The sequence below is a fragment of the Piliocolobus tephrosceles genome, chromosome 13, assembly GCF_002776525.5.
Source record: "Piliocolobus tephrosceles isolate RC106 chromosome 13, ASM277652v3, whole genome shotgun sequence".
NCBI classification, from domain to species: domain Eukaryota; kingdom Metazoa; phylum Chordata; class Mammalia; order Primates; family Cercopithecidae; genus Piliocolobus; species Piliocolobus tephrosceles.
In genome coordinates, this window is record NC_045446.1 from 93067299 (window position 1) to 93079825 (window position 12527).

General features: G+C 34.4%; 1 protein-coding gene across 2 annotated transcripts in view; it reads left to right on the forward strand.

Annotated features, from left to right (window-relative positions):
* DYNC2H1 (dynein cytoplasmic 2 heavy chain 1) overlaps positions 1–12527 on the forward strand; it is a 352433-nt gene that overhangs the window by 82306 nt on the left and 257600 nt on the right. For both annotated transcript variants that reach the window (XM_023208014.3, XM_023208015.3), the window contains exons 48-53: positions 1107–1237; positions 2402–2650; positions 3149–3257; positions 6745–6858; positions 7960–8102; positions 12423–12507. In XM_023208014.3, the coding sequence (XP_023063782.2) occupies positions 1107–1237; positions 2402–2650; positions 3149–3257; positions 6745–6858; positions 7960–8102; positions 12423–12507 (831 nt within the window). The remainder of the gene's footprint in view (positions 1–1106; positions 1238–2401; positions 2651–3148; positions 3258–6744; positions 6859–7959; positions 8103–12422; positions 12508–12527) is intronic.

Here is a 12527-nt window from a genome sequence, read left to right on the forward strand (position 1 = left end):
TATTGTTCCCAAATAAGAGTTTTAGTATAGCAGCCTGTACAGATAGAAAATAATGTAAAAAATGTGATGGTGAAAGTAGGGAGAACCTGAAGTAGCTTGGGTCTAGGGAAGGTAAGGTTGCTATTTTAGGGGAATGTAGAACCGAGCATGTGACAAGAATGCTTGCTGGAACAGTCTCCCAGAAGAGTTGGGAAGGAAAAAGTTCAATAGAATAGAATGGTGAGTAGATTTTCCTTGTATGGTAACAGGAACCCTGCTATAGGTGGATTTAAGGGAAGTTTGGGGGATTTTTGTTTTCTGATTAAAATTTGGTTATTTTTTTTTAAGCATTAGGGCTCTTTTTGGTATTAATACATCCATGTTCTTTTCCAAGGAGAGTTTTGAGATTGTTTTATTTGCTAATTTTATGTGAACTATTTTTAACTTACAAATTTTATGTAGATTCTGAAGAAGAAGAAGGAAAATGGGACAAACTGAGAGTAGACAGCGGGGAGTAGTAGGAGAAAGGTAGAAGGAAACCAGTTCATTTCAGGAGAAAGAAGTGAGGGGGCAGAATATAGACTCGTGGTGCCATCAGTCACTTTTCAGGTAGAGTTTGATATTGAAATCGAAGTTCTTTGTATTTCTTTTCTATTTATTTATTTTTTGAGGTAAATCTCACTCTGTTGCCCATGCAGTGGTGCAATCATGGCTCATGGCAGCCTTAAACTCCTGGGCTCAAGTGATCCTCCTGCCTTAGCTTCCCAAGTAGCTGGGACCACAGGTGCATGCCACCACACCTGGCTAATTTTTAAATTTTTTATAGAGATGGAGTCTTGCTATGTTGTCTAAGCTGGCCTTGACCTCCTGGGCCGAAGTGATCCTCCTGCCTTGGCCTCCGAAAGTGCTGGTATTATAGGTGTGGGCCACCTTGCCTGACTCAGTCATTGTATTTCACCTGATTTTATTGACCTGATAATGTACCCTTTAAAGTATTTTGCCTTTGCCCTTCTGAAGATGATCTTATTTGGATTAATTAACTTAAAAATTGTTTAGTAAGCAATGTATTTGTTGAACTCTCATTACGAGTAATGCATATAAAACAAAAATATCGTTTATTTCTACAGATAGTTTCTATGTTACATGGGGAGCTCGGCATAATTCAGGAGCAAGGGCAGCCCCAGGACAACCATTACCTCCACATGGAAAACCACTTGGAAAACTAAGCTCTACTGATTTCAAGGATGTTATTAAAAAGGTATAATATGAATCATGAATTAGAACTGAGATTTGGTCATTATAGTCTTTTAAAAATATTTATTATAAAAATTTTGAGGGCATGAATATGACAGATTATAGAACAGGCAAAACTGGTTCTTATCTTTTGGAATCTAGTCCATTGTGGCAGATGTAACGAGATGCACACGTACTTACATAGATATGTGTAAAACTGCTAAGATACATTTTGGGCAAAGGTATGTTGAAAGTGTTAATGAGGTTTAATGTTAATCAGGAAATTACTCTGGAGCAGTGGTTGTCAAACTTTAGAGAGCATTAGAGTCATGTAGAGATTAGAAAATATGCAGATTCCTGGGTCTCATCCTCTTAAGTGTCAGATTCACTAGGTGACCCGGACAGTCCAGATGTCTAACAGGCTCCCAGATGATGTTGATGCTGCTGGTCCACTGAAACTTTGAGTAGTACTATCCTAGAGAGTTTCTTTCTCTTTTAAAGTTTAGTTATAATCAAGAAGAAGAAACAGTATTGCAAATGATTGCTTTAAAAATTAATATTTATATTGAATGTTAGTGTGGATTTTATATCAGGAAACGTTTTTTCATGATCTGGTAAACTGATTCGCCTGGAATGGATGTTGCAAAGTTTTGAAGCATTGAAAGTTGTTAAGTATGTAAAGTCTAATTTTCCTTTCTCCCTTCCTGCACTTTATCAGGTGGTCCCTGGCAGACTCTGGTACCTGTGTTAGCTTTTGATTCATTCCCAAGCAATGTGAAAGAACAAACATTCGCAAAAGATTTTTTAGGCACTAGGTTTCTAGAGTTTGGGGATTTTTTTCATGGTCTATGCACACTGATTCATAACAACTAATAAAATTTGAGCAATTTTAAAGTTCTATAATTAACCTGCTATCTCATGCTGCTTTTTGCTAGTGTAGTAATGACCAAAACTAACTGATTTTCACGGACCCTTGAACTTGTTTGACATGAGTTTTTCCTTAGAGAGTGCCAATTTATTTACCCAGCATTACTGGATTTATAAAATATTGAGTGTAAGAGGATATGTAGTCACTTCACCTTCTTTCTTGAATGTATCAAAAATATAATATTTTAACCTAGATAAGTAATATTTTTATTTTGTAGTTAGGGCTTACATTAACTATAAAATATTCTGATTTTTTTCAAAGGGTCTTATTCATTATGGACGAGATAACCAGAATTTAGACATTTTACTATTCCACGAAGTCTTGGAGTATATGTCTAGGATAGATAGAGTGCTTAGTTTCCCTGGAGGCTCACTTCTATTAGCAGGACGCAGTGGTGTAGGTCGTCGGACCATCACTTCTTTAGTCAGTCACATGCATGGAGCGATCCTGTTTTCTCCAAAGATTTCCAGAGGATATGAACTGAAGCAGTTCAAAAACGATCTCAAACATGTGAGTTGCCCACTCTCTTTTGCTTTATTTGGTTTTAAATTACATTGGTTATTATTCTAAACATCTTTAAAGACTTGTAATTCTCTGTTATACAACATAGTCTTTTTTTAATTTAGATTATTTTTTCCATGATTATTAGAAAATTATATTTTTATCTATAGCCAGGAAAGAGAATACTAGTAGAATTTCTAGGACCCAGATACTCCAGGTTATGGGATGTTAGACAGACATGAATGATAAACAGAAGGATGGAATTTACACAGGAAATATGTGGGTAGAGATAAAAATGATCTACTTGTTTATAAAATAATTAGTATTTACTTAGGGGTTGGATTTACTTTCCAAATTATATGGCTAAAGTTTGATTCTTAATTACTGAAATAGAAATAAATGAATAAATAAACGCACGATACTGGCATACTTTACATACAAAATGTTAATTTTTAACTGCACCAAAAATACGTAAAGGGCACTAAAAAGTATTTTCTTATTTTGCAGGTGCTGCATCTTGCAGGAATTGAAGCACAACAGGTAGTTTTACTTCTTGAGGATTACCAGTTTGTACATCCTACGTTTTTGGAGATGATCAATAGCCTTTTGTCATCAGGTAAGTGACTAGTTTCTTTTCAAAGAAAATGAAAATAATGGCATAAAAATTATCCAAGTAAAATTATCTTGTGCAAAATTTACTTTGTTTTGGAGAACGTTTGGCATAGTTCTTACTTAGGAGACATGGTGTTCAACATGCTCATGGCAGGAAAATTGAGAGACTCCGTTTTTATAAAACCAATAATTTAAGACATAAAAAATTGTTAATATTGAGTATTGGTGAATATTCAGAAAAATTGACTCTTACATATACTTTTGCTGGGTTATTATTTGTTATAACCTTTGGGAAAATTATCAACTAGGACTTATTAAAAGCTGTGTCATACTCTTTGATGTACCATTCTATTATCTGTAGGAATTTAACCCACAGAAATAAAAGAACTAGTATGCAAGAAAATAGGTAGTATAATTTATTTTGACAAACATTTGATAGAACCTTCCTATCAGTAGTGGCATGGTTGTATAACTATATAATAGTATGGCCTTAGTATGGATATATGAATATACGTATACTCCAGATATATGAAATTCCACATAATTCTACACATTAGTGCCCACATTTCATGTGTCTGGAATATAGCTGCATTTATTAACCTGGAAAAATGCATATGCTCCTTCTTCAGTTGGATATTACAAATAGAGTAATAAGTAATATTATTTATTTATTTATTTAGAGACAGAGTCTTGCTCTGTCGCCAGGCTGGAGTGCAGTGACACGATCTCGGCTCACTGCAACCTCCCCCTCCCAGGTTCAAGTGATTCTCCTGCCTCAGCCACTTGAGTAGCTGGGATTACAGACATGCACCACCATACCCGGCGAATTTTTGTAATTTTAGTAGGGACCCCTGTCCCTACTAAAATTTCACCATGTTGTCCAGGCTGGTCTGGAACTCCTGACTTCAGGTGATCCTCCTGCCTTGGCCTCCCAAAGTGCTGGGATTACAGGTGTGAGCCAGTAATCTTGTTTTTTAAAAGAAGAAATTAAAATTATTTGTAAGAAAAAAAGGAACTTATGAGTACTTTAAGTATGCATCTATATAATAGAAAAATACCACTTGAAAGAGGACAATCTTAATACAAATACTCTAGAAATTTACGGCTAAGTGGGCTCTCTATGTATCTGGAATTCTATGGATTGTAGAGATATTTATTGTTTTGTTTTCAAGATTTCTATGGTTTGAAGTCTTGTTTTTCCTCTGAGATATAACATGAAGCACTGTCCATTTATATTCCTCAGCATTTCTCACCCCTAATTGCACATAGAATCACTTGGATAATTAAAAACAACAACAACAACAACTGAAAACAAATTCTTTGCTACTACCCTAAATGCATTAAATTAAAATCTCTGGGGTAGGGTGGGAGTATCATTGGGCTATTGTGACTCCCTAATTGAGTCCCTGCAACCGGAACTAAGAACTGTTGCTGCTCTTCTGCTGTGGCTGTGTCCCCAGCAAATTGTGGTACTCTCCTGTTGTCTGTGGTGTTACCTGACCTTTTCGGTGTTTTCCTGGGGAGGATACTTGTGAATTCCTGTATTTCTTCCTTTTTTTTTTTAAGAATTTATTAAATTTGTTAGAATCTTTCTATGAGTAATCACTGTTAGTGATTGGGAGGAAGTAGCTTAGTTTTAAACCTGGATCAAGAGTGTTTTGTTATTGAAGTACAAAATAAACCTTAAAAAGTAGTTTCAATTGTATGGGCGGTATCACTGTGGATCAAAGGACAAAGTTATACGAACTCATTTTCAACTCAGTTTTTCGTGAATACTTGCTTTGTATCATGCTACTGCTCTGAGGAGGAATTTTCTTCAGAATGTAACAGCTTTGGTTAAAGAAAACATTTAGTTTATAATATGTGATATCTAAACATTAGTGCCCAGATGAGAAATACAGAACAGGATGCTCTAATTAGACAAGTGGTAAATCTATTTCTGTTAAAGAGTTGAGGGATAATGGCTTAGTGAAAGGGGTAGTACTTGAGTGGACTTACAGCGTTCGTGGCCGTTTTAATGAACATCTTTTGATATTTAAGGAACGCATTCCTGCATATTGCTTCAGCTGTCACTAGATGGAGACATTGTTCGTTTTGGCTGACAAGACACCAGAAACACAGATCTTTTTTTTTTTTCTTTTTTCTTTTTGAAAGCAAACATTCAGATAACCACTAACCCAATAATCATTATTTTAAGACAAATTGGCCTTTATGATCAAAATATAATGGTAAAAATGACAAGTCAGATTTTGGCATTTTATTTTCAGAGGAAGTCTTCAGTAGGCTTTGTGTCTTTTTTCTATTTCAAATTCTTATTTCCTAATGTATATAATATATAGGTAGAGTTGGCATTGTTTGCTAAATTTAAGGAATCAAAAATATCTTGGTATGTCTAAAATTTAAAGAAAAACATATCATGCAGATTTATGTGTGCATGTGTTCAAGTATGTATAAGCTTGTGGGGTGGGGGTGGTCTGGTGCCTCTTAGTTGAACCTAAAGAAAAGTAGGGATCAGACTGATGGGCCCTATATGAATACATTACTTTGGATATGTAGCAAAGGACTTTTCACTTAATGTTACAGTTTCTTGTGAATTGTAAACATACTGGCTTAACAAATATTTATTAAATGCCTCTTATATGCAGAGCCAAGTTTTAAATACTATTTTAATCTGTAGAACTGAACAAGATATGCTCCAGGCCATCTATCTTTAAGTCTGTCTTTAAGACTGAAGTTGTAGTCTTAATCAACTTTGGCCTTTCATCATTCTGTTCATCATCATGATTTGGCATGCATAGAAGCAGGCCACGGACCAGTTCTTCTGATTTCTAGTACAAGTTCATCTCTTCATTCATTCATTTATGTAAAACATATTTTTGTTCTAGATACCTAGGTAAGAATATTCTAAGGTTAAATGTTGAACATTATCAAATATTTGTCCTTAGAAATTTAGAGTCTAATTGGAGATGAGAAGGAAGTAATTCATTATTAAATGATGTGATAAGTACTAAAAAGTGATATACTTAAATAGTATGTGAAAGAGAAAGAGTGTTTAATTAGCTAATGGGTAATCAAGAAAGGCTCATGGGCTTAACAGTTAGGGAAGTAGCATCTTGAAGGGTAAAAACTTATTGGGAAGATAAGGGGCAGAGGTTGACCGTAGGTATATATTCCAAGAGGACAGAATATTTTGTTATATTTATGGAACACAAGTTTATTGAGGCTAGAGTAAAAGGTCTTATGGAGGAAGATGGAAAAATAACCTGTAAAGGTAGACAGATGGCTAGATTATGACTATTTTGAGTGGTTTGCTTAGGTGTTTGAATTTTATCAAATGAAAGCTATAGATAAAGATTTGTGAGTCACGTAGCGGTAATAAGGTTTGTATATTTTTGGAAAGAAAGATTGAATAAGAGCAGATTTTTAAATACAAAAATTGAAAAAGTATTATTTATTAAAATGTTTTGAATTAGTCTAATATTTTTTTGTAGGTGAAGTTCCTGGACTCTATACTCTTGAAGAATTAGAGCCTTTGCTGTTACCACTTAAAGATCAAGCTTCACAAGATGGTTTTTTTGGACCAGTCTTCAATTACTTCACATATAGTAAGTGACATAGAATTCATTAATCAAATCAAACTGGTTCATATGAAATATATACCATTTAATTTGCCTTATTTTCTCATTAGATTGCAAAAGTATCTTAAATCTTGGGTTCATTTGATAATTTATACCTTTTTCTTTTTTCTGGAGTTTTTAGAAAGTAACACGTAACTACTGATAGGCTAGCCTTTAATCAAAACACCTGTATTAGTCTGTTTTTACACTACTAATACAGACTTACCTGACACTGGGCAATTTACAAAAGAAAGAGGTTTATTGGACTCACAGTTCCACATGGCTGGTGGGGCCTCACAATCACGGTGGAAGGCAAGGAGGAGCAAGTCATATCTTACATTGGTGGCAGCAAGCAAAGAGAGGGCTTGTGCAGAGAAACTCCCATTTTTAAAAACACGAGGTCTCATGAGAGCCATCGACTATCATGAGAACAGCATGGGAAGGACCTGCCCCCCTCCATGGTTCAGTCATCTCCCACCAGGTTCCTCCCACAACATGTGGGGATTATGGGAGCTACAAAATGAGATTTGGGTAGGGACATAGGGCCAAACCATATCAATATCTTAGCAAAATTTTAGCAAACAGGAATGACGAAAGTATGGTAATGTTCTTTGGAATATTTACCTTGCCACCTTTGTTTCATGTGGTGAAATTATTGCCGCTTTAGTACCTCCTGTCTTAAAGAACTATTGAACTATTTAGATTGTGCCAGACTTCATAGTTTTAAAAAACGAGCCTTTCATTCATATAGAAACAGTTTTATATGCAGTGTAGAAATCCAAAATTGAAATAAGTGAAAAATGAGGCAATAGTCACACCACCCAGACATTATGACACTTACATTTTTCATGGACATTTTTCCGAGTCTTTTTTCTTAACGTACACATATACAAATTTATAAATGTTCTTTTAACTAAAATGAAAATCATACCATAGTATTGTTTTATATTGTGCTCATTTTTGAAAACAGCTCCTACTATTTCATTTGAGAAAATTTTGATCTCTTTAACCTGGACCACATATAGATTGCCTGATTCTATTATTATTCTTGTAATTTTCCATGAATATAATTTTTTATATATTTTTTAGGAATTCAGCAAAACTTGCATATTGTCTTGATAATGGATTCTGCAAATTCAAACTTCATGATAAACTGTGAGAGTAATCCAGCTTTGCATAAAAAATGCCAGGTGTTGTGGATGGAGGGTTGGTCTGATAGCAGTATGAAGAAAGTAAGTTTAACAAATATTAAAAATTTTAAAAGCATATTTTATTTTTGAAGTTGTTGATTTTCACAACTTCTCTTTGGTGTTGGTTATAACATCATCTTAATTATGGCACCGAACATCTCTTATGTTTGGAAATGTCTCTGTTTTCTTCTTACTCTTGCATCATAATTTAGTTGAATATAGAATTTTAGATTGAGGATCATGTTCTTAATTAAGAACCACAGAGACAACTATACTTTAAAATGTTATGGCTTTAATTAACTAACCTATTATAGGCTGTCCTAGATTAAAAAAAAAATCATAGCAAGTATTTAACAAAGAATTTTTAAATCCTTAAAAAAATATCATTGCTATGCTGTGTGTTTGGAGGGGCATGAGTTAAAGTGTGAACTCATAACACTATCTTAACTGGAAGCCTCTTATTTTACTTCATTTGAATAAGTAATAATTTTCAACATTGTTTCTTTAAATGATATTCATATCCTTAATCACTAATTTCTTTATTTTTCTGTAAGAGAAGTATAGTTTAATGCCTGTCATGATTCAGAGTAAGGAGTGTAATTTGAGATAAAAGACATGGTTTACAGATGAGGTAATATTTTAGTTACTGAAAGATATTTTAGCTTGAGGAGGCCACATGAATAAGAGGCATTCAATAAGAAGTCATTATTGGGTGCTTAGTATGTATCACTATTCTATATATGTTGAGGACATAGCAGAGGAAAAAAAAATAGATAGAGATCCCTACCCTCATGGTGTTTACATTCTTCTGAGGTATATCTGTGGAGAAAGCTTTCTAGGTGAAGATCCTGGGTAGAGATCTTGTCTGATGATTTTGAGGATCAGTAAGAGGCCACTTCACCTGGAGCAGAGTGATTGAGGGGAGAGTTACTGAAGATGATGTCAGAGAACTAAGAGGAAACCAGTTAGGGTGGGGCTTTGTAAGCTACTACAGCGTATAGGATTTCAGCTTTTCCTGAGAACTAACTTACTTTTGGATACTTTCAAACAGAAATATTCTGACTCATTTTTTAATGGGATTACTGTAGTTTCTGTGTTGAAAGTAGACTATAGAGGGCAATGGATGGAGTAGTTACAAATGATTGCAGTAATCCAGAGAGAAGATAATAGGTTGGGCTAAGGATGTAGTGTAAGGTGGTGAGAAGTGGTTGTATTCTGGATATATTTTGCAGTAGAAACAACAGGATTTGCTGACAGATTGTAATCAGGTGTAATAGAAAGTGAGGAGTCAATTATGCTTCTGAGTATTTTGGCTTGAGCCACAAGAAGGATGAAGTGACCATCATTTGAGACAGAGGAGAATGGGAGAAGAACATATTAAGAGGAGACTATGAGACCTTGAGTTTTAGATGTGTTAAATATGAGATACCAGACATTGAAGTTATAAGTCTGAGAAGGCATTTGGATATATAAGCCTGGAGCTCCAGGGGTCAGGCATACAGAAAAAAATTTGAGGAATTATCAGAGTGCAGGTGGTATTTAAAGCTATAAGAATGAATGATATCACCAAGGGAGTGAGAATAAACAAAAGAGAGCAGCGATCCAAGACTGAACCCTGGGACACTTCAACATTAGGAAACTGGGGAGATGAAGAGGAAGAACCAATGGAAACTGAGAAGAAGCTGCTAGGGAAATAAGAAAACCAGACAAACATTATATTTTAGAAACCAAAAGAAGATAGCATGTCAATGCTGGGCCGGTTTTTTTTTTTTTTTTTTTTTTTAAAGATGGGACACAGTATAACATGTTAATATGCTGTTGAGAATGACTTAATAGGGAAGCAAAAATTATGTGATGCAAAACAGGGAAAAATTGCTAGAATAATATCATTGAGTAAGTGCACAACAAATGGATCTAGTGTACAAATGGAAGAATTAAGGATTGGCCTTTCCTATGAGAATGGAGGAATCATTTGCAATAACAGGAAAGAAAGCAAAATAGTAGGGGATAGATCCGGGTAGGTGGGCAGGTGTGGTACTGGGAAGTTTGGGAGACTCTTTTCTAATTGTTTCTATTTTCTTAGTGAAATAGGAAGATTATCCGCTGAGGGAAAGAATGAGGGAGGAGGTTTTGGAGGCTTAAAGAGACACAAGAAGATATGCAAAATAGTAGTTTGGGAGAATAAAAGAGGGAAAGGAATAGGAGAATGGAGTATGATAGGATTCCTTGAGGTTAGTGATCATGGAGTTCAATAGAGGCCAAACAATGTAGTTGTGTGTTTTTTTTTTCAAGCCATAGGTGCACTCATGGGTGCACAACTTGAGTAGGTGATGACTTAGATTTGACCAGAATTGGGACTTTGCTACTTGAGTATGACAAAACAGTTGAAGGCAAGACAGTTGAGAATATTTATAAGAATATAATTATTTTGATTTATCATGGAATTTAAGTTGGTAAGCTGGTAAATTAGGATAGGAAGATGGTGAATGACAGTGAAGAGGTGGTCAAATCTGTAGATAGTAGGCTTCAGTGGAGTTTCAGGATTTTGATACTGGGAGGGAGTAAGCTGGGAAGACAGGAGTGTAGCAATAGAAGAATGGGATGTTTGAAAGTGAGATTATGGAAGGATTTCACTTAGTAATAATTACAAAATCTCAGGATTTGACTGTGTAGGTGAGTGGCTGACAAAAGTGTGGTGGCTAAGAGGAGAAGAGGTGACCAAGGAATTGAGAGGTGAGGATATTAGAGTGATTATCTACAATGGATATTGAAATTGCGAATAATTAAGAAGGTAAGACAAGGATTGTGTTGGAAAGAGTGAAAGTGAGCCAAGAGCTAAAATTATTTATGGAATGAAGAAATGATTGGACTGGTAGAGGAGGGTTAGTGGTTACTCTAGCCTGATAATATGAAAACTAAATTTAGGGAGCTTAGTGAGGATGGTTTTGAAGTAGTTATGAAGTGCAAGAGGGCACTGCCTCACTTGCAGGTCCAGTGGTTCAAGGACATGATACTGCATGGTGTGCCTGGAAATAGAGAGTTCATGTGGCTGCTGCACAGGGTATGTGGTACATTGTAGTGGGAAATATCAGGGTCAGATAAGGAGGGAAAGCGTTTAAGTGCCATGACTTTGAATCTTATTTAATAAGCAACTAGAAGCAATTGAAAGTTAGTTTGAAGGGGTTGATAGGATCCATCAGTTTTGGATATGTTAATGTATGAAAATGTTAATATGTGTTATATATTATGTTATGAATATGTTAATATGTGAAATATATGAGAATATGTAATAGATGTAAATAAAGCAAATTAATAGGCTTACTATGCCCATTCAACTCTTTAAAAAGTACCATTTTTACTTCAAGGGAAGGAACGAGGCAAATCAGGCAGGCAGACTTTGCTAATGCAGGATATTGTTTGAGGATAGACCATTTTAAAGAAAATGAGTTCCCAAAGAAACAGATTAATGTTGATTTAAAAATATAAGTTTAAAATATTCTCACATAGGTTTAAGTGTTTTGTCAGAAATCAGTGAAGGCATACTCTCGCAAGAATTATGGTACATTCGAACTCTGCATTAATGAAGACATCTTTTGGCTTACATTTTTTTTTCAGTCTGAGAAATTTAAAAAATGATTTTTCAACCTAATTAGCTGGATCATTTGTGTTTCCTCTTGCTGGTAATGTCAGCTCTATCAGGTGAAAGGAATTCAAGCTATTTGGCTTAATTTAAAATTTCAAAATGTTACTTTAATTTTTTTCGGGAATCTAAACTCTCTTTTAATATTCTAAAGTAGCATTTTTTAAGGTTATCTTTAATGGTAATGATATCTGCTATGAAACTGTATTTGCTTATTTATAATAATGGCAAAATTCCAGTCATAGTGAGAATATATTTTTAGAATGATCAGTTATGAAATTGATTACAAAATTATTTTTATTTACTTTTAGTGTTTATATGAAAAAGCTAAGAATCCTTGCTACCCCACTATGCCATGAAGGCATTTTACTAGTTTTATGCCAAATAAAATATTTTTATTATTGTATGTTTTTAAATGGTATTGTGATTATTTTCTAATTTAATCCAAATTGTAATTTCCTTCATTTCATATAGTCTCACCATTTCAAGTGAGCTTTTCCCAATGTGCCATTAATTTGCAATCAGTTAATGGTTGATGTGTGTCAAAATGATGTTTAGGAAATCATTTCTTCTAAATATTTCTGTATTTTTTTTTTCTCTTAGTCTGGAATGAATCCTAAAAGAAAAGTACAATCAATACTGACTTTTTTTTGTGTTAAAGGTTTTTAACTTCTGGTATGGAACTTAAACTTTTTCATAGTGATTTGCTTTTTATGTTTTAGATACCTGAAATGTTACTCAGTGAAACAGGTGGTGAAGAAAAATACAATGACAAAAAACGAAAAGAAGAAAAGAAAAAAAATTCAGGTAGTATTTTGATGAAATCA